The sequence below is a fragment of the Anomaloglossus baeobatrachus genome, chromosome 5 (assembly GCF_048569485.1).
Source record: "Anomaloglossus baeobatrachus isolate aAnoBae1 chromosome 5, aAnoBae1.hap1, whole genome shotgun sequence".
Taxonomy (NCBI): Eukaryota; Metazoa; Chordata; class Amphibia; order Anura; family Aromobatidae; genus Anomaloglossus; species Anomaloglossus baeobatrachus.
The window spans coordinates 548,903,053-548,930,699 of NC_134357.1; the positions used below are offsets into that span (position 1 = coordinate 548,903,053).

Genomic DNA, 27,647 nt, shown 5'->3' on the forward strand with positions numbered 1-27,647 from the left:
AACATATTCCGCAGCACTTTAAAATTCAAAGCGGACATGTACAGACAATATGAGAGATTACAGAATAACTAAATTCAACAGATACCAAGAGGAGTGAGGGTCCTGCTCGTAAGCTTACAGTCTATGAGGAAATAGGGGAGGCACAAGAGGTAAATGGTAAAAAGTGCTTGTATTGTGTAATCCAGCCATCAATATAATTATAGAAAATTCCTAATATGTTGCATGGCTCGGTCATCAGCCAATATTTGTACAAGTGCAGATACAGAGGGCTATTAAGTGTATGGAAGGTGTAAACTGATGATAAAAAGGATGAGATCTGGAAGAAAATTTTGTAAGGGCAAAATCGGAATAGTTAGATAAGTGACATGAGGTGATAGGCTAGTCTAAAGAAATGCATCTTAGGGCACGCTTAAAATTGTGGGTATTGTCAGTTAGGCAAATTGTTCTTGGTAGTACATTCTAAAGAATTGGCAAAGTTCGCGAGAAATCTTGGAGACGGGAGTTTCAATCAATAGAAGATGTCAGTCGTAGGTCATTAGCGGAATGGAGGGCACAAGTAAGGTGATAGACAGAGCTGATGGAGGAGATGTAAGGTTGTGCAGAATTGTAAAGGGTTTTGTGGGTGAGAGTGATAAGTTTATATTGGACTCCGTAGCGGATGGGTAACCTGTGCAATCACTGGCACAGGGTTGAAAAGCATATCCATTGGCACTCAGTAATATAAGATACATTGGCATTGCATTACTGCTATGAGAATATTGGAGAAAGGAGAAAAATACATAGCCAACGTAAAAAATGAATAAAAAGACATAGGCATTGCATTACTGCTTTGGAAATATTGACAAAAAAGAGAGATTTTTAGCTTATGTATTGGCCAATCCATGTGAGCCCGATTACCTCGACATGGTGATATCATCATATCACGAACCTAACTGTAAATACCTCTATGTGTGATTAAAAATCTGCGTGTCTGGACAGATAGGTCCCTGGCTAAATAAGATGGTGGACACCCCCTGGCTATAGGGCGGAGTGCTTGGTCAGACCAAATGCACTACAACTATATCAGAAAACTGACCAGCAGCTTCCAACAAAGGTTGGCGCTTGTTCAATGAAACGTACCATTACCATTTTTATTAAGTGATTTCAGTGCAGAGCTGTGTGTGATTACAACTAACAGTACAGCAGAGCTGAACTTTATCTCATTACAAACACATTTGCAGCTGCTCCTGTCCTGTGCTGTTAGCTCAGCTGCAGAGCTGTGTGTGACTACAACTATCTTTTGTTAAGCTTTCAAATTACACAGCAAGTGTGTGGGGGAGATGCCATATAGTAGAGATGACAGCAGAACTACAACTGTAATGTGTTGTGTTTGAAATTAGGCAAAGTTTTATTGTGTTGCTCCTCTCCCCACACTGGCTGAATATGATATTGAAGCTGACAAAGTGTTAGTTGACATCTAGCACAGCTTTGCAGTGAAGCAGACAGCACTACAATATCACAACTGCAGCTGTAGATGTGTTTGCAATGAGACAAAAGATCAGTTCTGCTGAATTTGATTATAACTGTTAGCCAATAAATGTCTCACACTGGTAATGCCACCTTTCATTAAAAATATGCTCTGGAGACAAATTCTCAAAGAGATTTGTGTCCGACACATAGTTATAAAGAGCCAAAAATAAGAGAATCTGGGCCCTGGGGCTGGAGACTTCGGGCTTCCAGCGTGTCAATACGAGACGGGGTCCTTGTCCCTGGAGCTTCTCTACTCGATATATTGAGACTCACAGATCTTATTCATATAAAAAGTGTCTGAGTAAAATAGAAACTGCCTAAATATGAGGAGCTTGTCTGATCTATAAGTCACTGTATAAAGAACTATGGAGACAGCGCTATTCTTCTGTATAAAATATGTGATGTTGCTGTAGCCCTAATATTTCTTGCGAGAAGGTAAAAAGGTATTAAGGACGTTTTATTATAATTTCCCCTTTAAAAAAAAAGTAGCAACTAGCACAAATATTACAATTTAGATACAAAAATAGAATTTAAAATAATAGAAAATGTATGTGGAGAGTTAAAGAGCCAAGGCTGAAGATGCTTTATCTCCAAAGGTCCACAAAACAGTGAGGATGTGCAGCTCCGAATTTCCTTGTCTATTTCATGGCTTTAGGAGCTCATAAACTTATGAATCGGCAGATTAGGAAGATATTGGCGACTCCTCAAGTTCCAAGTCTTGGCTTGAAGGGAGTCAGTTTCCATTGATGGTTAAAAAAAACGACTAAACTTAGCAAGGAAAGGGTCTTAATAAATTAATCACATCAGGTGTTACTATAAAGCAAGAATGGATGATACAGTTCCTGACAAAAGTTCTGTCGCTTATCCATGTTATGTAAATAAAAGCTTATAACCTGACTTTAAATTCATCCATTGGTTTTATAAATTTCTCCTTTGAAAGCTGAAGGTTTAGGTTATGAAAATAAAGTTGCTGCAAAGCTGAAATATTGATCATTTAATGAACACAGAAAGGTCAGATTTTGGCAAGACAAACGTTTTGTCGCCTTGTCATATAATGTACTAAATCCTAGTTTACATCCTCACATGTGCTAAGTAACTGATCGATTAATTAGTGGGTGTGTATAAAAAGAAACCCAGCACCCCAGACCTTCACTTGAACTGCAACTTGACCTCTGACAACATGCCAAAAATCCACCCTGCGACCAAAGCCTTGATTATCAAGAGGCTTAAGACCAGATTCACTGCAGAGGTGGCTGGCACCTTTAATGTGTCTCAGCGTCAAGTACAAAGAATTAAAAAAAGATTTGAAGAGACTGCAGATGTTTTCGACAAGCCCAAGTCCGGCAGACCCCACAAGACAACTGCTCAGGAGGAACATTTGTTGGTTAGAAAATCCAAAGCCAGACCCTCTTCCACTGCAGCAGAGCTCCAAAAGGCCTGGTCACCTCAAGTCCCTGTGTCAACTAGAACAGTTTGTAGGATTCTGTCTCGAAATGGCCTCCATGGTTGAATCAGTGCCCAGAAGGCAGCACTAAACAAAAGACAATTATAAAACCATGTGGCATTTGCCAAGTCCTACAGCCTGCTAACAGGCTAACAGATGGATGCTGGAAAAGTGGCAGAAGATGGATTTCTCTGATGAATCTTCAGTTGAATTACACCACAGCCACTGCAAATACTGCAGGAGACCTACTGGAGCCCATATGGATCCAGGAAACAGTTAAGTTTGGTGGTGGAAAGATCATGGTCTAGAGCTATGCTAACTACACACATTTAGCGCTGCATTTACATACACATTATCATGGCTCAACTGCGGAGGTTGATCTGGTGACCTCTGGTGTTGTGGTCAGTTGCCCTCTCTGTTGGACCAAAGCTTGTTTTGTCTCAGTCCAATTGCTGTTAGTTCTTGTCTTTCTTGCGCCTTGCCTTTGTTTTATTTTACTCAGGTGTGTTCGCGTCCTCATTTTGTTTACCCTATTACATCTTGGGAGAGGCTACTTATTATTGCCATTCACTTAGTCAGTGCAGGCTATATTCAAAGGCTGATAGTTGTTTGGAGCCCCCGCTCATCAGTTTATGATATTTTGCAGAGTTATCACTTTTGCTTTTACCTGTGGTTTGTTTGTGTGTTTCTATTTCCAGCATTCTTTCATTCTGTTTCATTTTGGATTTGGAGGAGTTCCACTTATTCCATAAGTCTTTTGAGATTCTTTTAGTTTACTGTGTCTTCCCTGTATGACTGTGTGAATGTCTTTAGCCCTGTGTCTCCCTCTCTGCCTGTGTACACTTGTTTTATGTTACCTTGGTTTATAGTTTAGGGCACAGTTAAGGACACTCAGGATTAGCTGACGTTATGTGGGGGCGCCACTGCATAACTTTAGGTTGCCAACCTCTGCGATCAGGCAGTGACAAAATAGAGTCAGATTTAGGGTACTTCTAGACTGTATAGAGGCCTGTTTTTAATATCTCTCTTGATTTATTTGCACCCTGGGAGTCATAACACAACGGTCTGCTACATAGGCACATTTACATACAGCTGTTACATATTTATATACACACACATTGTGTACACATTACCCCATTTTGGATGACCTACCAGGTCATATGATTGATCACATGACCTGACCGGTAATGGAGGTTGTCTGGTGGAAGATCCTTCAGCTGCATGCTCCGGACGTGCAGCCTTTGTGCAAATTCCTAGTAGCTTCCTCTATTTCTCTTCAGCGATCTCATACGTAGATCAGTGAGGGGCAGGAGGAGAGAGAGCACTTCTATTATTGATTAGCACGGACTATGTCTCAGCATTCTCCTCCATCACAGAAAGCCACCTCTAGACAATAAGACGCACTCACTTATTACCAACATTTTTTCTTGCTAAAAGTGTGTCTTATACTACAAAAACAACAGTAAGTCCCATAAGTGATTTCCCTTTTTCCTTTAATTGTACAACTGTTTCATGTTTTTGTACAAATTGTCAATAATATATATTGTTCTTCAGGTGTTACATTTCATGGTCAACCAAATATTTTTTAGTAAATAGTTTTACACAGTCTCGGTATTGTAAGATGGCCGCCAGACATGTCATGGAAGGTAGACCTGTATCACAGAGGTGGATCTACTCAGTGATGTAAGCCCAGTAGCAAGCGGGTTGTTAAAATTGTGTGGCAAGGATAGGGTATACACCATGTTCCAAATTTTTATACAATTGATTTTTTTTTTCTCTGATTTTCCTAAATGGTCAGTGCAAATGACAGTCAATCTAATAAAAGTCATCACCCGTTAGAGTATACATCTAATTTTATTGAAGAAACCTCCCAATGATAACAGTATAATATTCGAAATTTAAAAAAAACCCAAAATGCACTGTTCCAAATTATTAGACACCGTAGAGTTTCTAAATATTTTATATATTTTAAAGAACAGAAAATGCTCATTTATGAAATTTGCAGCATTAGGAGGTCACATTCACTGAAATAAAAATCTATTTAAATCCAAAATATCCTAACAGGCCAAGTCACATGTTAACATAGTAACCCTTCTTTGATATCACCTTCAAAATTTGTGCATCCATTGAACTTGTGAGTTTTTGGAGAGTTTGTGCTTGAATTTCTTTGCATGATGTCAGAATAGCCTCCCAGAGCTGCTGTTTTGATGTGAACGGCCTCCCACCCTGATAGATCTTTTGCTTGATGATACTCCAAAGGTTCTCTATAGGGTTGAGGTCAGGGGAAGATGGTGGCCACACCATGAGTTTATCTCATTTTATGCCCATAGCAGCCAATGACACAGAGATATTATTTGCAGCATGAGATGGTGCATTGTCATGCATGAAGATGATTTTGCTTCTGAAGGCACGTTTCTGCTTTTTGTACCATGGAAGAAAGTTGTCAGTCAGAAACTCTATATACTTTGCAGAGGTCATTTTCACACCTTCAGGAAACCTAAAGGGGCCTACCAGATGTCTCCTCATGATTCTGGCCCAAAACATGACTCCTCCATCTCCTTGCTCACATCGCAGCCTTGTTGGGACATGGTGGCCATCCACCAACCATCCACTACTCCATCCACTTGGACCATCCAGGGTTGCTCGACACTCATCAGTAAACAAGACTGTTTCAAAAATTAGTCTTCATGTATGTCTGAGCCCACTGCAACGGTTTCTGCTTGTGAGCACTGGTTAGGCGTGGCCAAATAGTAGGTTTATGCACCACAGCAAGCCTTTGAAGGATCCTACACATTGAGGTTCGAGGGACTCTAAAGGCACCAGCAGCTTCAAATATCTGTTTGCTGGTTATAATGGCTTTTTATCAGCTGCTCTCTTAATCCGATGAACTTGCCTGGCAGAAACCTTCCTCATTCTGCCTTTATCAGCACGAACACCTATGTGCTCTGAATCAGCCACATATCTCTTCACACTACGATGATCACGCTTAAGTTTTCGAGAAATATCTAATGTTTTCATCCCTTATCCAAGGCATTGCAATATTTGATGCTTTTCGGCAGCAGAGAGATCCTTTTTCTTCATGATACTTGAAAACTGTGGCCTGCTTAATATTGTGGAACATCCAGTTTTCCTTTTATTGGGCTCACCTGGCAAACTAATCATCACACATATCTGAGATTGATTTCAGTGATCCAAAGAACCGCGAGACACAATACCATCAATGAGTTTCACTGAAAGAAAAAAATTAATCGCTATGACACTTAAATCCAATTTGCATAATAATTTGGAACATGGTGTACAAGCAGTCACAGAGTGGGAGTGGGGTGGAATTATCTGCCCACATATCTACACCCCCAGGTATGGTATGGTTGATATAAGAAAGTGCAGGTATATAAATAGGTGTCTGTGTGTGGAGGTATGAAGGCCTCCTGTGTGAAGTCTCCATACTTGACTTGAGAGACTTGTGTACTGGACTACCACTGAAGTGCTATTGTTCAGACTGTGTATCCTGTTTTGACTGCGCTGAAAAACCGTTTATTTTCTGTGTTTTCTGCATTCTTTAGGGAATCTTAATACAGCAACCCGAACTTTTATTTAAATTGCCTTCTGTGCCTACCTCAAATACAATAAAGTGAGTTCAGTTTCCTATAGTAGGATCATGGCTTTTCACAGTGTGGATTATTTGATTTCAATGAAGGTACTATTTGTGGTTAAAACATTTCCCACATTCTGGACATCAATATTGCTTCTTCCCTCTGTGAGTTCTCTGGTGTTTAACAAGAATTGATTTCTGTACAAAACATTTTCCACATTCTGAACATGAAAAGGGCTTCTCCCCTGTGTGAATTCTCTGGTGTTTAACAAGACTTGATTTATGTACAAAACATTTTCCACAGTCTGAACATGAAAATGGCTTCTCACCTGTATGAGTTCTCTGATGAATAACAAGAATCGAATTCCGGTTAAAATATTTACCACATTCTGAACATGAATATAGTTTCTCCCCTGTGTGAATTCTGTGATGTTTGATAAGATTTGATTTCTCTGTAAAACATTTCCCACATTCTAAACATAAAAAAGGCTTCTCCCCCGTGTGACTTCTCTGGTGTCTAACAAGAATTGATTTATGTGCAAAATATTTCCCACATTCTGAACATAAATGTGGCTTCTCCCCTGTGTGAGTTCTCTCATGCTTAACAAGAACTGATTTCTGGCTAAAGTATCTTCCACACTTGGAGCAAGGAAATCCATTCTCTTCTGTATGAAGTATTTCATGTTTAACAAATGAAGTTACAATGGGAAAATTATTTCCATAGTCTGAACATGAATTTGGCTTCTTTACTTTAAGAGCAGTTAGTTTTGTAATGCTTCTTTTGTGATTTTTCTTTATCTCAGTAGTCTGTAATGCTTCAGAAGAGAGAACCTGTTTCATAGGATCAGATGATAAATATTTGCTGTAAAGGGATGATGGGATATCTAGAGTAATGGCATTCACTTCAATTGTATCCTGTGTAACTTCAAAGTCATCTGATTTTAAAATTGAAGATGTTAGTTGTCTCTGTGATCTTTCAGTATAGTCATCTGCCAAGAATAAAACCAATTATTATTTTTTAATAATATATCCTTAAAACTTAGATTTTTGAACATTTCTACTTAAAAATGTCTATAGAAATGTTATGTAGCAAAACTGAATTATTCTCTAAGACAATGACAGTTCACAGGCTGGCATGAACTATAGAGCATGGTGCTCAACTGTTTGTTCATTCTGCCTCCCAAATATTGGAATAAAAAGCTGTAAACAGCCTAGCCTGTAGGAACAGCTGGACAACAAAACTGACATTAATGCCTGATGTAATGGAAGAAATGAAACCACTTTTAAATGAAGAGTCCCCGATGGAAATGAGGGATCCCAACCCTGAATTTGTCACTAGTCTCCAAAAATAGGAAGATGACCGCGACAATAGGCCCTTTAAAATCCATTTACATACAAATAGGTCCCTAAGGAAAAAGTGATGAAAAAAATGATGCTTGATAATTGTGCATGTGTAAAGTAAACTTTTGGGAAATGTTATATCTAAACTATTTTGTACAGCATAACTAACTGGATAAAGGATATAAAAACTGAAATTTGCTAAATTTTCATCAAAATTGCAATATTTTCACAAACAAAAAAAAATAACCTAAATTTACCACTAACATAAAGTACAATGTGTTAAGAAAAAAAACAATCAAAAAACAAAGAAACAATTTGAGAATCACTGGGTTATGTTGAAGCTTTCCAGAGTTATTACCACATAAAGTCACATGTCAGATTTCGAAAATTGGTCATTAAGGTCAAAACTAGCAAACTAGCTTGGTCACTAAAACCTTTTAAACTAGTGCAGAGCAAAGGTGACTTAAATTTAGATCTCATGCATTCGCAGAGACAATGAAGACCCTTTTTTTTTTTTTTTTTTTTTAAAGAATACCAGGGAGATACAGACTCATAATTGAGGCAGGCAAATCGTACACATCATACAGAATGAGCCTTTACAAAAATGAAGATATAGAAGAAAACAACAAGTTATATTCCCAACAAGAACATATCTTTGGGGTTTGTACTCAAATACGAAACCGGAGTTGCACTCATTTATGATGGACCATTGTATCTACGATGAGTCCTGACATGAGATGAGCTGACCCATTGAAGTCAGCAGAATTTTAGATAAAGTTCCTTTTGGGACCCGGACTTGACCTGAACCCAATTGGAACTTGATGATTGGCAGTTCGGGTCTCCGACCACAAACAGCCAGCCATAAACAGAGCACTTCTGGGGAGGGAGGGTGGGGTTTTACATATTTATTTACTTCTATTTTTTGTACTTACTACAACAGATAATACTGATTTTACTTCAAGTGTGAGCCATTCAAACACTGCAACTGACTCGCAATGGGCCGAGAACTGAGTGTACCTGAGCACAGCACTGCTCACTTGAGTGCTTTGCTTACATAAAGCACTTAAAACTACGAAATCGAACAATGATTTTGTAAAGTCTGTGTTCGGTACTAATGCTGAACTTTACTGTTTGGGTTTGCTCATCTCTAGCCCTGACCAGAAAAAGTAGGAAAAGTTATTAGTTCTCCCCAATTGAGAGCTTTCAAATTCCTTTGGATCAAAAACATAATTTATGATGTACAGTGATGCCATAAAACCAAGGCTCAAGCCAACATATCTCCTGCAGACATGAGTAAATATATATTGAAGCCATCAATCACACACAGCTTAGAGATATATCATGGCAGACGTGGAATGTCGTTTTGTCTAGTTTATCGCAATCCTCTTAGAAATTAGTTGCTTTTAAAAGAAACGTAAAACTTCCGGATCCGGTCCTGGCTGAGGTGGAAGCCTAGAGAAGAGGCTCCTGCCACCCCTCACAGAAACCGACTAAAAACAGCCTCCCCTGGACGAGCCACCAAGCAGAGAGCAGCACAGAAGGTTATCTAAAGCAGCCAGCTATTGAACAGTACCTCCTGAGAAGCGCTGGCAGTGGTGAGGGAGCCTGGAGAAGTAGTAACATGGAGGGGCAGTGCAGAGAAGAAGATAACAGCATGGCGCCGATGAGCCTGATGGGGGAGGTGCCTGAGCGCATGGTACAAGACACAGAAAAGCAAACACAGAGCCGTAGGGAGAGAGATAAGGGAGATATGAGCGAGGAAACAGGAGATAAGGGAGATACAAGCGAGGAGTCACAGGAGGACAGAGCAGGAGAGAAGTGGATGCAGGGGACTGATGAGGGTGGATCACAATGGGAGGATGAGGGAGATATGGAGGCAGAAGGGAGAGAAGAAGATGCTGGCAAAGCAGGGGAGCTCAGAGACACAGCAGTGTTGGAGGATGAAACAGACAAACAGTACAGGGAGATTAATCCCACTCAGACACACAGGAAGTCAAATGCAAGAATTAACAGTACCCCTTACAAAGGAAACAGAAAACAGCTTGCTACACCAACATCACAAGCCTGCAAGTTATTGGGGCAGGGAGGCAGTGGCCCAGTCCAGACAAAGAGAGCTAAGAAAACAGCACCACCTGCAGGCCAAGACAAGTACACATAAAAACTTAATGTGGACTATAAAAAACTGGCTGACGAAGTGGCATCACACTTGTCAAAAGAGATTAAAGTGGCTATTGAGGCAGCCATACAAACATCATTAGCTAATATGCAAAAACAGATAAATGCCCATGCATCTAGACTGGCAGAATCAGAGCAGAGAATATCTGACTCCGAGGAGACAATACTGGCTATGCAAGCACAAATAGCAGCTCTAGCGAAATCTAATGAATACTTGAAGGATAAGGCGGAAGATTTGGACAACAGATCGAGACGCAACAACCTATGTATAGTGGGATTACCAGAGTCGGTGTCGATAGGACAGTTGGATAATATATGCGAGTTGGAGCTACCGCAGACCCTGGGCATAAAGGCGAAATTCAGAGTTGAAAGAGCCCACAGAGTGGGTCCACTGAGACACCAGGAGGCGAATAAGGGAGAGGGCCAAAACTCAAGCAACAATACCCCAATAACAGACAGACAGGTGATAGTCAAGTACCTCGATTATAAGCATAAGGAGGAAATATTGAGGGCCTTTAGAGAACGAAAGCATCCACTACAATATCAAGGCAACAGACTGTTAATTTTTGGAGATTACTCGGCCGAAGTATCCAGAAGAAGAAAAGAATTCAGCAAAATTTGCTCATTTCTGTACAACAAAAAAGTAAAATGCCAGCTATTATACCCTGCTACACTGAAAGTTAGAAACCCCAATGGCTCGTTTGTATACTACAAGGACTACAAAGAAGCAGAAAACATTCTCATGGCAGAGCTCGACAAGACTAGGTCAGAAAGGCAAGAAAAAGGATCTAGTGGAGAAGGGAATAATAGAAGAGGATCCCCCACAAGCTCAGGAAGAGACGTGGGACATCTTGGGGGACAAAAGCAAGTCGAGACCAGGGAGGAAAGGAGGCTAAGCCCGGGTCAACAGCATAATTCTCGCCCAGAACACAGGAACCAACCCTTGGAGAGAAACCATGATACCTGAACTGGAACTCACTCATTGTTTTTCCTTTTTTGCCTGTTGGTTTTTTGTTTTTTTTTCAAACAGGAAGAGGCGTTGAGGAGAATGCATTAAGGAGAGAGGGATGGGGAGGTGAAAGGAGGAGGAGGAAAGGAGAAAAGTGAGGAAAACATCCCAAAGTCTGGGCCCTCTCCCCCCCCTCTTTCTTTTTTTTTTTCTCTTTTTCTTCTTCTTTTTTTCTCCATCTTCTCTCCCCTTGGTCTTTTTTCTTTTTCTCCTTTGTCCAGGAACGTCATCCAGATTCAAATGAAGTGGGCTTGTTCTAAGCGGACTGATGGCTACCTGGAGTCAGAGATAAGTAGGACTGGAGAATCTTGCTGAGGTTTTGACATACTGCGCTAATTTTTGCATAATTTTCAAAGGCTTATTCAAGTTAGTCCGGGAATAGAACATATATTTTATGGGGGGTGATTAGGGAGCTACATATTTTGGCTAGGAATAGGGGAGCTCACCAACGTGGCGGAAAGCGCCGTGGATTTCTCAGAAGGGAAAATATATGTTTTACAGTTACATGCTCTTTGTTGTATTTGTTATATTTGCAAGGTGGGGAAAGGGAGTGTCGATTTTGTGATACCAACTGTGATTCTAGTGTCGAACATCTCGTCTTCCTTGATGCAGGGGCCCATAGGGGAGGGAGTAGTAAAAGCAGAATACACAGGTAAACATGATACCAATAACTACGTGGAATGTTAAAGGGCTGAGATCACCTAACAAACGAGCAATGATATTGAGACATCTGAAAAGACTAAAGACAGACATTGCCTTATTACAGGAAACCCACTTGGGGGGGAGGACTTTTTCCGCATGAAGAAACATTGGGTGGGCACCGATTACGGGGCAGCGGCACAAGGTAGAAAAGCGGGCACTATGATCCTAATAAATAAACAACTCAGCCATGAGGTAGTGGCACATGAGGCAGACGACCAGGGAAGGTGGCAGCACTTAACAATCGTTAGTCCAGCGGGTAAACTCAGTATTTATAATGTCTATGGCCCAAATTCACAACAAATCACATTCCATGATGGCATAAAGGCCACCATAATAGCAGATGGGGAGGCTAACATTATAGTAGTAGGCGATTTTAACACAGTCCCAGACTCAGCTGAAGATAGGAGGAGGGGCGAGGATTGGACAGCTAATGTGGGCAGGAGTTTAGACAATAGGGATGTAACATTAGAAGACGTAGGACTGAAAGACATCTGGAGACTAACTCACCCACATGACAGAGAGTATACACACTTCTCTCACCCTCATGATAGCTGGTCACGAATTGATCAGTTCTGGATCTCGCAAGATTTACTGAGTAGAACGCAAGATTGTGTGATAGAGAATATGGTGATCTCTGATCATAGTCCGGTGAGATTGGGCATTAGAGAGAAATTCAGGAGAGGATCAGATATCATATGGAGATTCCCATCATTCCTTCTAAGGAAAGATAATTTCCACAAGGTGCTACAAGAGTGGTGGGGAGAATTCGCAGAGGACAATAAGGAACATAGAGAGTCCCCAGTGTTATTTTGGGAAACGGCAAAAACGGTCCTAAGGGGCCGTCTGGTGGGGTACGCAGCCACGATCAAACGGAAAACCAATGAGAATTATAATTTCCATAGTGAAGCAGTACGGGTAGCATATACAAATTATGTGACAAATAGATCTCCTATGACAAAAGGCAGATGGCTGGAGGCAAAAGAGGGATTTGACGAATGGGCCAAAAAAAAGGAACAACTATTCTGGTCGCACAAGGAGGTTGACTTACATAGGTTTGGCAATGAGGCGGGGAGGATGTTGGCCAATCTGGCAAGGGGCAGCAGAAAAATGACAGTGATCTCTAAACTGAAAACAAAAGGGGGAGAGTTGACTACGGATCCTAAGGACATTAATAAATTGCTGGGAGATTACTATAGAAAACTATATAGGTCAGGGAATTACGACATGACTGACGAGGCAGAGTGGCTAAGACAAGCCCAAATGCCTAGCTTGATGGAGGAAGATTTGAGTGCCTTAAACGCAGATAGCACAGTAGAGGAGGTGACAAGAACAATTGGGGAGCTTAACACCAACAAGGCACCGGGACCTGACGGTTTTAACAGTGAATTCTATAAGGCTCTGAAGGATCTGATCTCGCCGGATCTAACCTCAGTCTTTAATGCTTTCCTGGGAGGGGCGGAAATACCCAAAAATTCCAACATAGCATATATTAAATTACTCCCCAAGGGAACCAAGGAACTGGATGATCCCTCTAGTTATAAACCTATATCGCTCATAAATCAGGATTTAAAAATTATGTCCAAGATCATGGCTAATAGACTGGCCGAGATCTTACCTAGGATCATTACGAACCACCAGGTGGGGTTTATTTAGGGGAGAAATGCCGTTACCAATATCCGAAAGACAATTCTAGTGGTAGACGCGGTTAGACTGGGTCTCACTGAGGGAGGGGCTAGACCTGCCCTAGTTACACTTGACGCAGAAAAAGCGTTTGATAATGTAAATTGGAGGTGGTTAGACAGGGTAATGGAGGCCGTAGGGATTGTAGGCAAGATGAGACTTTACATTAGAAACCTTTATGCCAACTCGGGAGCTAGGGTACACACTCCAGGCTTTCTATCAGACGTGTTCCCTTTGAGGAAGGGAACAAGACAGGGTTGCCCATTATCGCCTCTTTTATTCAACCTGGCAATCGAGCAGTTGTCAAGCATACTACAGGGACAAAATAGCTTTAAAAGGAATCATGATACTGATGACATCATACTTTATATGGGGGGAACCCGGTGCGGATTTGCCACAGACTCTTGCCTTGATTGAAAAATTTGGTTCATTCTCCGGTTTCAAACTGAACAAAAAAAATGCGAGATCATGTTCCTAAAGGGGCATCATGGGACAATGGGGGGACAAGTAAGGGATGGCTGTCTATGTGGATTTCCTATAGCACAATCTTCAATTAAATACCTGGGAGTGCATATAGGAAGAACGGTGGAAACAATCTTTAACTTGAACTATGGACCGCTAATCAGGAAAATTATAGTTCAATTAAAGGGATGGAAAGGTCTACCACTTCCATTACTGGCAAGATGCCACCTGATAAAAATGATGAGCTTTCCTAGGCTGCTGTATCCCTTCCAGACGATCCCGCTATTGCTAAAACTAAAGGATGTGAATAAGCTCAACTCCGCGTATACAGAATTTGTGTGGAGGGGAAGGAAACCCAGAATAAAGCTGCGTACACTGATGAAGTCAGCAGAGAAGGGAGGTCTAAACTTTCCAGATGTCCAAGGGAATAATCTTGTATGTATCATGAGGCATGTAATTTATTGGGTGAGAGGAACGAGTAGGCACTCAGATCATGCGATGGAAACTAAATATGCGTCACCGTGGGATCTGACGTCCATTCTGCACTCCCCACTATCCAGGGTTGAAGGGCACATAAGGAACTCAATTATATTTCGAGACACCATGCTAACATGGAAGTCGGTAAGGAAAAAACGTGGGCTCTCATGGAAAGTGTCCAAGTACTTAAACCCCTGGGCATTCCCAAATTTTCCCCTGGGACGAGAAAACAAGCTAATTACTAGATGGAAAAAGAGGGGAGTCAGGAGAATGATAGATGTTATGAATGTGGAGGACAGGAGGTGGATGACAGGTCGGGAAGTGTTGGATAAGTACAACCTTAATAGCTCACATATCATCCAATATTAACAATTGAAACATGGAATAATAGGAGACCTTGGTGTGGTTGGAAGAGAGCTGAATAGAAGTTCGATTGATGAGTTACTGGAATGTGATGTAACAAGTGTAAATGTCTCTAAAATTTATCGACCACTAAGGGGGTGCTTATTTCACGGGAGGATAGTCAGACTTTAACAGCGTGGGGAAAACAATTGGGAAGGGAACAAGTGGTAGATGATATACTGAAAGGATGGGTACAAGTGCGGAAACATATTACCAATGAGAGATGGAGAGACACTCAATTCAGAATTCTACATAGGGCCATTATGGGTTTCAACATACCAGGTAGGGATAGGTGGTGTCCTAAGTGTCAAAAAGAGAAAATGGATATGCTGCATGGGCTATGGGAATGTGAGACAATCATTAGGTTCTGGAACCAAGTCAGACTATTTGCCCAGTCAACATGGGGAATTTTCAGCAATCTAGACTTAATGGTGTGGATTTTCCACTCCTTTGAGGGAGGAGTAGGAGGAGGACCGAGCACGCAGGAAAAGAGGAAATACGCAATAACGCATGACATAGCCATGATAGCTAAGCGTTGCATCTTAAAACACTGGATTCAAAGGGAGGGCCCATCCATAAAGGAGGTTATGGGCAAACTACACAACCTTCTAAAGTTGGAAAAACTAGAAGCAGAGAGAGATAAAGATGGGTTGACAGCCAAGTTTTTTGTGAGATGGAGACATTTTATTGAAAGCCAATTCACACAGGGAGAAATAATTAGCCTGATGGCACCTTTTGTTCACTTCGAGTGGTATATCCTGCGCGATATCCAGGACAGCTTGGGTAAACTGAGAATCACCTAGGAGGGGGCTCTGGAGGGAGGGGGAGACGAGACGGTTGGGAATACCAAGGCACGCTAGCAAAATTGAAATCATTCAGGGACGACACAGAGATTTAACGAATTGTATTGCATATGTTATATTATATTTCATTACCTCTGTTTTGGTTTAATGTTACTGTATACTATCTTAAATCGAACAGCAACATGGAACTCCAAATTGGGGTATCACCCACCTCTATGTCACATTTTGTCAGATGAATGTTCTTCTTTTGCAATGATATTTGTCATGTTTTTACAAATTTGAAAAATCAATAAAAAACGTTTTGAAAAAAAAAAAATGGAAAAATCATGATAAAGGGAAAAGCTATTGTTTTTGTACAGAAATTCGCTTGGTTCTCACTGCACATTTAATGCTGTTGATTATAAATACAAAGTTTGGCCAGACAGACTGGACCTTGTGTTGTAGGGACCATATGAGCACATTCAGCAGCACAGAAGGGAGAGAAGGGAGATACATTCAATAAGATATCAGGAATCTAGGAAGGAAACAGCTTCATTACCCTACAATTTCTCTTGGAAGTCAATCACAATACATTTTTTTCAAGTGATTTTCTAACTTGTCAGCACATTCTACATACGCTGTCATTTGGCTTTGTAGCTTGCAAATCTGGACAGGTAGGGGTTAACATCTAATTCCAGGAGGTAGGTGGAACCTCCAGGTTGTAAGTTCTATAGGAGACAGGCATTCAGTGCCCAAAGTAATTAAACAGGTTTTTTTTGTGTGCAGGAGAATGTTGTGGTGATAACACAATTGTGATATGTGTGGACAATAAAAACAACTGATAAAGCAGCCACAGTCGGTGACTGAGAAGAATCTGTGACTTCTCTGTATTTAGTGGTGACTACTCACCTGGGTAGTCATATGTAGGACTCTCCTTTTTACTCCGCTCATCACCCCTCACATATGTCTCTGTAGTGTTAATATGGTTCAGATCTTCCCCCTGAAACAAATATTGTACAAGTCACAGACAGATGGAGAAGTCACATCTATGATCAGCTCTAATCCTGCCATCTCCACCGCTCTCATTACACAAGTATAAATCATATAATACTGGAGGATAAAACAAGACTAAGCACAAGACCTTCACAGCCGTCTACACAACATAGGGAGATTTCATGACACCTTCTCTCCATCTACCTGATGATCCTGAGGAACATTGGGATCTTCTTGTTTAGAGTCCTGTGGAAGAAGAGGATGGGGACATCTCTCTGGTGTTGTCCTCTTACTGGATAGAACTGGAGGAAACACATACAGGGACTGAATTCATTCTTTACATACAGATCATTATAGGTAGTGTGTATTTAGTCCTGTCTATTACCTGGTGATGTGAGGGGCTGTGGAACCTCCATCATGATGTCCTTGTACAGATCTTTGTGTTCTTCTAAATACTCCCACTCCTCCATGGAGAAATAGATGGTGACGTCCTGACACCTTATAGGAACCTGACACATACAATGATACCGTCATCCCCCGATCCCTTCATAGCGTTACTGTATAATGTCCCAGCATTCCCAGCAGTGTCACCTCTCCAGTCAGCAGCTCAATCATCTTGTAGATGAGTCCTAGGATCTTCTGGTCATTGAAGTCCTCATATATCAGGGGGTGAGGTGGAGGCCCCGTGACTGGGCTCAGGGGTCTACCCCATCCCTCAGATACAGGGTCTTGACAGCGATCACTAGAGGTTTTCTTCACTACTGTGTAATCCTGGTTGTGGAGAGACACAGTAATAAATCTCACTACAGACATTTCCACAGTCCTCACCTCTCCAGTTCTGTCCATCTGTTATTCCCATAGATAACAATGGTGTAATGTGACGTCATCAGAATCTCTCACCTCTCCAATAAGCCGGAAGAGGATCTCTAGGGTGAGGTGTAATATCCTCTTTGCAATCTCCTCCCTTTCCATATCCATCCTTGATGGGTCAGTGAAGAAAATTCTCTTATATAGAAGATCTCCACTGAGAGGATCTGATATTATAGGAACCTAAATGGAAAGGCCATTAGTTGATGTAAAATCATAAAGAATCACTTTTAATAATATGAGAGAAAACATATATGTATTCTATTTTTCTTGCAAGGACTGGAATATATATTTAATTCCTGATTAAGACATGTCCGCTATGCGTCCTATCACTAGCTATGTCCCCCACTGCTTTCTTTACCGAATGACTGTAGGGATGACTTGTTCGTCGGAATTGACTAGGGAATACAGAAAATGGCGATGGACCAAAGTAGTGGTGGAACAGGAGTAGTGGAAGATCATTCATGTATTACTAGTTTTATTTATTATTTCACAGTATTCAATTTTTTTCTATAGATCTACTAGTAAAACCTATTTCTTTTAGACCACACACACAACAAGCAGTTTCCTCCTCGGAGTCGGCACCTGAATTACGTTTCTCATAGACTCATCTTCCATATCGCTAATTCTCGTCTCATTTACCGACACTGGAATCGGCATCAGCAAAACTGCAGGAGATATTCATTACACGTGAGAGGAGAAATAACGACTCCATGATGAAGACATCTTCATTTTCTACTACGTCTCTACAAACATATTTGTCCGGTGTCCGTCACTGACTCCATCACCATCAGCCGCCTATATGAAGGTTTCCTTTCTTCCCTGGGCTGTAATCTTTTATCATATCAATCCCATGTCTGATTTACACACAGAAGTTTGAAACATTTTTCAAACCATTTCTGTTTGCAAAAATACAGTGGACAGGATACCAACGTCTCCATTTACAGTGTTTTATGTTTTGTGTTCTGGCCTTTGGATTCCATAGATTCAGGGCTGTGGAGTTGGTAAGTCAAAACTCCGACTCCTCAATTTCCCCGACTCCGACTCTCTCATACAATTGAGACCAGAAGTTTACATACATTCTCTATAAAAACACATCTGCATCACTATCTGACATGAAATCAGAATCAACCTTTCCCATTTTATGTCAATTAGGAACCAAAATTATTTATATTTGCCAAATGTCAGAATAATGAGAAAGAGAGGCATTTGTATTACTTTCTGCAAAGTCAAAACTTTCCATACATTTCATTAGTATTTGGTACCATTGCCCTTAAATTGTATGACTTGGGTCAAATGTTTTGGATATCCTTCCACAAGCTTCTCACAATAGTTGGTAGGAATTTGGACCCATTCCTCTTGTCAGAACTGGTGTAACTGAGCCATTTTTGTAGGTCGCCTTGCTTGCCCCTGTCTATTCAGCTTTGTCCATACATTTTCAATAGGATTCAGATCAAGGCTTTGTGACTTTGTAATCAGTATGTCAGTATGCTTATGGTCCTTGTCAATTTGGAAGACCCATTTCCACCCAAGCTTTAAGATCCTGGCTGATGTCTTGAGATGTTGCTTCAGTATTGCCACATAATCTTCTTTCCTCATGATGCCATCTATTTTGTGAAGTGCACCAGTCCCTCCTGCAGCAAAACAACCCCACAACTTGATGCTGCAACCCCCGTGTTCCACAGTTGGGATGGTTTTCTTACGCTTCCAAGCTTCTCCTTTCTCCTCTAACTGTAATGATGGTCATTATAGCCAAACAGTTCAATTTTAGTTTAGTCAAATCATAGGACATGTCTCCAAAAATTAAGGTTCCGCTGTACATTTGCAAACATTAATCTGGCTATTTTAGGTTTCTTTTGGAGTAATGGCTTCTTCCTGGCAGAGTGGCCTTTCAGCCCATTTTAACACAGTTCTCGTTTCTCTGTGGATAATGACACAAACTTACCAGCTTCAGCCAGCATCTTCTCAAGGTCTTTTGCTTTTGCTCTTGGGTTGATATGAACATGTCTGACTAAAGCACGTTCATCTTTAGTAGACAGAAGCCATCTGCTTCCGAAGCGGTATGATGGCTGAACATTCCCCATCTTGTTTGTACTTGCGTATAATTGTTTGTACAGATGAACGAGGCCTCTTGAGGTATCTGGAAATTGCACTCAAGGATGAACCAGACTTCTGCAAGTCAAATCAGCAGTCCTCAAATATAGGGAGGTCACTTATATATAATTGTGTACAAAGCAAAAAATAAGAGGCTAAAATGTAACTTTTAATCCTAATACAGTCATATGAAAAAGTTTGGGCACCCCTATTAATGTTAAACTTTTTTCTTTATAACAATTTGGGTTTTTGCAACAGCTATTTCAGTTTCATATATCTAATAATTGATGGACTCAGTAATATTTCTAGATTGAAATGAGGTTTATTGTACTAACAGAAAATGTGCAATCCGCATTTAAACAAAATTTGACCAGTGCAAAAGTATGGGCACCCTTATTAATTTCTTGATTTGAACACTCCTAACTACTGTTTACTGACTTACTAAAGCACTAAATTGGTTTTGTAACCTCATTGAGCTTTGAACTTCATAGGCAGGTGTATCCAATCATGAGAAAAGGTATTTAAAGTGGCCACTTGCAAGTTGTTCTCCTATTTGAATCTCCTATGAAGAGTGGCATCATGGGCTCCTCAAAACAACTCTCAAATGATCTGAAAACAAAGATTATTCAACATAGTTGTTCAGGGGAAGGATACAAAAAGTTGTCTCAGAGATTTAAACTGTTAGTTTCCACTGTGAGGAACATAGTAAGGAAATGGAAGAACACAGGTACAGTTCTTGTTAAGCCCAGAAGTGGCAGGCCAAGAAAAATATCAGAAAGGCAGAGAAGAAGAATGGTGAGAACAGTCAAGGACAATCCACAGACCACCTCCAAAGACCTGCAGCTTCATCTTGCTGCAGATGGTGTCAATGTGCATCGGTCAACAATACAACGCACTTTGCACAAGGAGAAGCTGTATGGGAGAGTGATGCGAAAGAAGCCGTTTCTGCAAGCACGTCACAAACAGAGTCACCTGAGGTATGCAAAAGCACATTTGGACAAGCCAGTTACATTTTGGAAGAAGGTCCTGTGGACTGAGGAAACAAAGATTGAGTTGTTTGGTCATACAAAAAGGCGTTATGCATGGAGGCATAAAAACACGGCATTCCAAGAAAAGCACTTGCTACCCACAGTAAAATTTGGTGGAGGTTCCATCATGCTTTGGGGCTGTGTGGCTAATGCCAGCACCGGAAATCTTGTTAAAGTTGAGGGTCGCATGGATTCAACTCAGTATCAGCAGATTCTTGACAATAATGTGCAAGAATCAGTGACGAAGTTGAAGTTACGCAGGAGATGGATATTTCAGCAAGACAATGATCCAAAACACCGCTCCAAATCTACTCAGGAATTCATGCAGAGGAACAATTACAATGTTCTGGAATGGCCATTCCAGTCCCCAGACCTGAATACCATTGAACATCTGTGGGATGATTTGAAGCGTGCTGTCCATGCTCAGCGACCATCAAACTTAACTGAACTGGAATTGTTTTGTAAACAGGAATGGTGAAATATACCTTCATTCAGGATCCAGGAACTCATTAAAAGCTACAGGAAGCGACTAGAGGCTGTTATTTTTGCAAAAGGAGGATCTACAAAATATTAATGTCACTTTTATGTTGAGGTGCCCATACTTTTGCACCGGTCAAATTTTGTTTAAATGCGGATTGCACATTTTCTGTTAGTACAATAAACCTCATTTCAATCCAGAAATATTACTCAGTCCATCAGTTATTAGATATATGAAACTGAAATAGCTGTTGCAAAAACCCAAATTATTATAAAGAAAAAAGGTTAACATTAATAGGGGTGCCCAAACTTTTTCATATGACTGTACTCTTAAAAACCTAGATTAGGTAGCATGTAACCAAAAACTCCTTAGTGTGCTGACATATCAGACTATACCATATGATATTAAATATGGTGACCAAGGAGCCTATAGACATAACAAAATTAACAAAAAAACAAAACAGAACACAAAAAAAATTGAGTGTGATTATTTCGCCCAGAGATGGACAGTGGTCCACTATATGAGCACCAAAAAAAAAATAATAAAAAAACCTCAATATAAACAACCAAAGTACTATATATTGGTCCTCAAAGGAGGAACTCACAATATTTAAAAGTATTCTAGATGAGAATGATAAGAACAATCTCACCCATATTGTGTAGCTTGGGGTACATCAAAGTTTCCTCTGTGTGGGTCCTTCCATTTTCACGTTGTCACTGACCCTGCACATCCCTAGAGAAACTGACTTCACCTGTTTCCTTAATGACTTCCGCCCTGACAAGGGCAAACCACATATAACCCTCACTTGGAACCCCTATACCATTCATAGCCTCGTCCCGATGCGTTTCATCATATTTGAATCATCAGGGGACTCCGTTATTTCAATAGAGGTCAGAGGTCTTATGCCCAAGCTCCCAAAAGACACTATAGCGTCGGGACGAGGCCAGGAATGGTATAGGGGTTCCAAAGTGAGGGTTAGATGTCATCTAAGTGAGGGTTAGATGTGGTCTGCCCTTGTCAGGGTGGAAGTCTTTGGGGCAACAGGTGAAGTCAGTTTCCCTAGGGATGTGTAGGGTCAGTGACAACATGAAAATGGAAGGACCCACACAGAGGAAACTTTGATGTACCCCAAGCTACACAATATGGGTGAGATTGTTCTTATTATTCTCATGTAGAGTACTTTTAAATATTGTGAGTTCCTCCTTTGAGGACAAATATATAGTACCTTGGTTGTTTATATTGAGTTTTTTTGATTATTTTTTTTTTTGGTGCTCATATAGTGGACCACTGTCCATCTCTGGGCTAAATAATCCCACTCAATTTTTTTTGTGTTTTGTTTTTTTTGTTAATTTTGTTATGTCTATAGGCTCTTTGGTCACCATATTTAATATCATATGGTATAGTCTGATATATCAGCACACTAAGGAGTTTTTGGTTACGTGCTACCTAATCTAGGTTTTTAAGAGTATTAAGATTAAAAGACTTCTGCAAATCCACAATTCTCTTCCTGATTTCTTTTGAGTTTCCCATGATGCACCACAAAAAAGCAATGTGTTTCAGGGGTGTATTAAAATACATCCACAGATGTCTCTTGATAACTCAGATGCTGCCAATAAACCTATCAGAAGCCTCCAAAGACATCACATCATCATATGGGCTGTCCCATATTGCTTAAAGGAATAGTACTCTTAGGGCAGCTTTGCACACTACGACATCGCACATCCGGCGTCACTTGCGATGTCGTAGTGTGTAAATCCTAGATGATACGATGAACGAGCGCAAAAGCGTCGTTATCGGTGCAGGCTCCGACATTTCCATAATGCCGGTGCCGCGACAGGTACGATGTAGTTCCTCGTTCCTGCGGCAGCACACATCGCTGTGTGTGAAGCCGCAGGAACGAGGAACATCTCCTTACCTGCCGTCATCGGCTATACGGAAGGAAGGAGGTGGGCGAGATGTTTACATCCTGCTCATCTCCGCCCCTCCGCCGCCATTGACCGCCTGCCGTGTGACGTCGCTGTGACGCCGCACGACCCGCCCCCTTAGGAAGGAGGCAGGTCGCCGGCCAGAGCGACAGTCGCAGTGCAGGTGAGTGCATGTGAAGTTGGCGTAGCGATAATTATCGCTATGCCAGCTATCACAAGATATCGTACCTGCGACAGGGGCAGGGACTATCTCGTGCGACATCGGAGCATCGGCTTGTGATGTCGCAACGTGCAAAGCCCGCCTTAGTGTATGTAAACTTTTGACTTTGCAGAAAGTAACAAAGATGCCTTAAAACAATCTCTCTCATTATTCTGGCATTTGGAAAATATAAATAATTATGGTTCTTAATTGACCTAAAACAGAATAGATTTATTCTGATTTCATGTTAGATAGTGAGAAAAAACATGTATATCTGTCTTTTTAGATAGTGTATCTAAACCTCTGGTTTCAACTGTATACAGTTGTACCATAGAGCATGGGTTTCAAGTTTACTTTATTTTTTTCCAGACAGTTTAAAAAAAAAATCATGGACAGACAATATATTTCTGGATGGTTAGCAACCCTTAAGTAGTATTATGTGTGTGCAGAAGGTAGTCGGAACGCTGCCATCTGTGTATGATGAGTGTGACGTGTGGATGGCCACTATAAGACCACTTGGTCTGTCTAAAATCAATACAATCCCCCACAATGTACATCTGGCACTCAGGAATAATCCCCCCAAACTGCCCCCACTCTCGTTTGCCTCAGGAGTAGAGATGGGCGAACCCACAGATATTCAAGTTCGCCAGGTCCAGCCGGACTTTTTTTAAAAAAAAAAATCCTATTTGGGATCAGACTTAAACCCAAATATCTGCCTGGATGCTGAACCCCATATAAGTCTCTGGAGACCAGAAGATTCTACTGTAAAATGGTGGGTAGAAAGGGCTAGGGGGATTAGAGCAGGAGTGTTATACTTACCAACCTTCCCCACGGCTGTCACACTGCTGTCGGGTCTGCTCATTAATCCTCATACATATTCACTGCTTCCCCCGCCCACTGGCTCTCTTGCCGTCTCTGATTAGTGGCAGTCAGACCGCGCCTGTAGTCAGACTGCGCGCCCGCTTTGTGTGATAGCGTCTTTGATTGGTTGGAATCACACACACTGTCTGCGTCCCTAGAGTGTAAAAATAAATAAACTGGCTTGGGTCCTCCCCATATTGTGATACCCAGCACAGAAAAAGCAGATGGTTCCAGGCTGCAGCCCACAGCCGTGTGCTTATATTGGCTGTGCATCAAAATAAGAGGGACCTATGTGGCTTTTTTAAAAATTATTCAATGCAGTCCCCCCAAATTTTGATACCCAGCCAAGATAAATCCGGCAGCTGGGTATTGGCCCTCCCAGCCTAAAAGTAGCAGCCTGTAGCCGCCCAGATTTGTCGCATCCAATAGATTTAAAAAAAACCCATAGGGTCCCTCTTATTTTGATACACAGCCAAGATAAGCACATGGCTGGGAACTGCAACCTGTAGCCATGTGCTTTATCTGTTATGTTCTGTGTATCACAATATGGAGGGACCCTACGCCAATTTTTTTATTTAATTCTTTTTACACCACTATAGGCACACAGACAGCGTGTGTAATTCCAACCAATCACAGACGCTGTCACATAGGGTGGGGGCATGGTATAACTGCAAACAGAGATGCCAGGACTGCTGGTGGGTAGTTGGAAGCAGTGAATATGTATGACAATCAATGATCGGACCTGGAAGCAGTATGACAGCCGCAGGGAAGGTCGGTAAGTATAACGCTCCTGCTTTATTCCTTATTTTCTTTCTTTTTACAATTTCTAGCATGATTCGGGTGGCCGAACCTGAACAATTACACAGATTTTCCTGAGAAGTCTGTGTTTGGGGCCTGTGAACAGACACTTAAGTATCTCGTATGGACCCCAGAATGTGCAGTTCGGGTTCGCCCATAACAATTCAGGAGCTCACACTCTAAGGACTCATGCACACGACTGTGATTTCAGTGTGAATTATATCTGTTAAAAAAAAGTATAGCACTCGGACCAATGTTATTCAATGGGGAAGACAGATGAAAGATTTTTTTCACTGACCAAGTAAGGCTCGTTTCACACGTCAGTGAAAAACACTGCTGTTTTTTACTGGTGTGTAAAACACGCACATGTCCCTGCGTGTGCCGTGAATCACGGCACACGTGGGTTGTCTAAGTGCAATCCGGGCTCCGTTCTCCGTGGCCCATGATTGCACTTAGAAATCAACTCACCTGCGCCCGCTCCCGCTGTCCATGGTGCTGATCGCTCCCGCGGTGCAGCATCCGGCCGGCGCTGACCCCCACAGCAGCTGCTTCCGGGTCGGCTGTGTCGCGCATCATGAATATGCGCGACAATAATGAGCCGGCTCGGAAGCAGCAAGCTGCACGGGCTGCAGAGAGCGTTGCTGGAGCCGAGTGAGTTAAAATGTTTATTATTTTAAAAGAGCGTTTTTTTCTGGCACGTGTTTCACAGACCACACCACTGCGTGGTCCGTGGGACATCAGTGATGCCAGAAAAAATGGACATGTCTCCATGCGGCAATCACGCACACGCGGGTACGCCGCACGGAGACACGTGCAGTGAAAAATCACTGACGTGTGAGCAGACCCATTCATTATAATGGGTCTGCGTATGTCAGTGATTCTGGTACGTTTAAAAAAAAGCACAAACGTCCCAGAATCACTGACGTGTGAAAGGGGCCTAAGTGTGTGAAAGAAAAATCGCACCATCCCTAATTTATCTCCAGAGATCGAATGTCATTCACGTCTACGGGTGCGAGAAACTAATCAGATGCCAAACTGAGCCACAGAATATTAAACATTGCAATTCTGTAACTTAAACTGTAGGCCACGTGGACACACAGAGTATTTGGTGAGTTTTTTTACCTCAGTATTTGTAGCCAAAACCAGGAATTGGACAATCAAAGGAAAACTGTATTACCTACTTCTGTTTTTAGATTACAAATACTGGGGTAAAAAAAGCCCTCACAAAATACTCAACGTGTGCCCGAGGCCTTAAAAAGAACCTGTCACCTAGAATATGCATTCTGACCTATCAACAGTCGCATGTGTGCCTTAATTACACCTCCTTACCCATCCTTGTGTTGTAAAATTGTATAATATGAAAGTAATAAAAAACGTTTTATTACCTTCATATTTCCTATGTAAATTAGAGAGCCGCTGGCTACATGGGCGGCCCCTTGCCCTATGGACGTCTGCATACTTTCCGTGGTATCACGCCCCTGTGGGCATGATACCATGGAGTCACATGAACGACGTCCCCGTCGCTCATTCTATCCTGCGCGCGTTTATACTTACCATTGCGGCAGGCTTCTCTTCCGGGTTCTGCTTGTCAGTGTCAGACGCTCACTGCGCATGCGCAATGCGCGTCTGAAGCCGGCGAGTGAACACCCGGAAAAGAAGCCTCCTGCAATGCGCGCAGGATAGAATGAGCGACGGGGACGTCGCTCATGTGACTCCATGGTATCACGCCCACAGGGGAATGATACCACGGAAAGTATGCAGACATCCTTAGGGCAAGGCGCCGCCCATGTGGCCAGCGGCTCTCTAATTTACATAGGAAATATGAAGGTAATAAAACTTTTTTTATTACTTTCATATTATACAATTTTACAACACAAGGATCGGTAGGGAGGTGTAATTAGAGCACACATGCGTCTGCTGATAGGTCAGAACGCATATTCTAGGTGACAAGTTCCCTTTAACGGTCTGGTAATGATTAATAGCTGCTGAGTAACAGAACAGATCGTATAGAAATATAGAACAGTGGGAGCAAGAAAAGGGCCAAGGGCAGAGAGGGGGCAGGGGGCCGAGGGCCGAAAAGGGGCTGAGGGCAGACAAGGGGCTGAGGACTAAGGGCAGGACAGGGACTGAGGGCAGAAAATGGGCCGAGGACCAACGGCAGAAAAGGGGCGGAGGACCGAGGGCAGGAAAGGGGCCGAGGACCTCCGAGGACCGAGAGCAGGAAAGGGACTAAGGGCAGAAGGGGGCCGAGGACCGAGGGCAGAAAGGGACCGAGGGCAAAAAGGGGCCGAGGACTGAGGGCAGGAAAGGGGCCGAGGACTGAGGGCAGGAAAGGGGCCGAGGACTGAGGGCAGAAAGGGGCTGAGGACTGAGGGCAGAAAGGGGCCGAGGACTGAGGGCAGGAAAGGGGCCGAGGACTGAGGGCAGGAAAGGGGCCGAGGACTGAGGGCAGAAAGGGGCTGAGGACTGAGGGCAGAAAGGGGCCGAGGACTGAGGGCAGAAAGGGGCCGAGGACTGAGGGCAGAAAGGGGCCGAGGACTGAGGGCAGAAAGGGGCCGAGGACTGAGGGTAGACGGGTTTCCTCACTTCCGGCCTCTCATAGTTGGGGCGTTTGTATCTATCAGAGGAAAAGGAACAAAAACCTCACGATTCATAGAAATCAGCGAAAGAAAAACACCAAGAAAGTCTCAGAGCTGAAGGGGTTAATGCCCCCTGCCCCAGTAATGGGGAATCTCCACATACCTCCTCCTGCAGAGCCGCACACTAGATATATGGCTGAGCCTAGAATGTACGGGCTGCAGTCAGGTCATGGGCGTGGCCAGCTTGGTT

General features: G+C 42.1%; 1 protein-coding gene across 1 annotated transcript; it reads right to left on the minus strand.

Annotated features, from left to right (window-relative positions):
• LOC142312257 (uncharacterized) lies at window positions 1–27,645 on the minus strand. Its single transcript, XM_075351189.1, has 7 exons — window positions 27,561–27,645; window positions 17,469–17,618; window positions 17,160–17,339; window positions 16,954–17,077; window positions 16,773–16,870; window positions 16,485–16,575; window positions 1–7,534 (listed from the first exon to the last, which is right to left on the minus strand). The coding sequence occupies exons 2-7, from the start codon at window positions 17,544–17,546 to the stop codon at window positions 6,690–6,692; spliced, it is 1,416 nt and encodes a 471-aa protein (XP_075207304.1). The 5' UTR covers window positions 17,547–17,618; window positions 27,561–27,645; the 3' UTR covers window positions 1–6,689.
• Window positions 27,646–27,647: the final 2 nt, after the last annotated feature.

Coding starts and splice junctions, on each gene's coding strand:
- LOC142312257 (XM_075351189.1), bottom strand. CDS start 17,546: ATGGATATGGAAAGGGAGGAGATTGCAAAGAGGATATTACACCTCACC. Junction 16,871..16,953: donor ACAGCCCCTCACATCACCAG/GTAATAGACAGG, acceptor TGTTTCCTCCAG/TTCTATCCAGTAAGAGGACA. Junction 16,576..16,772: donor ATGTTCCTCAGGATCATCAG/GTAGATGGAGAG, acceptor TATTTGTTTCAG/GGGGAAGATCTGAACCATAT.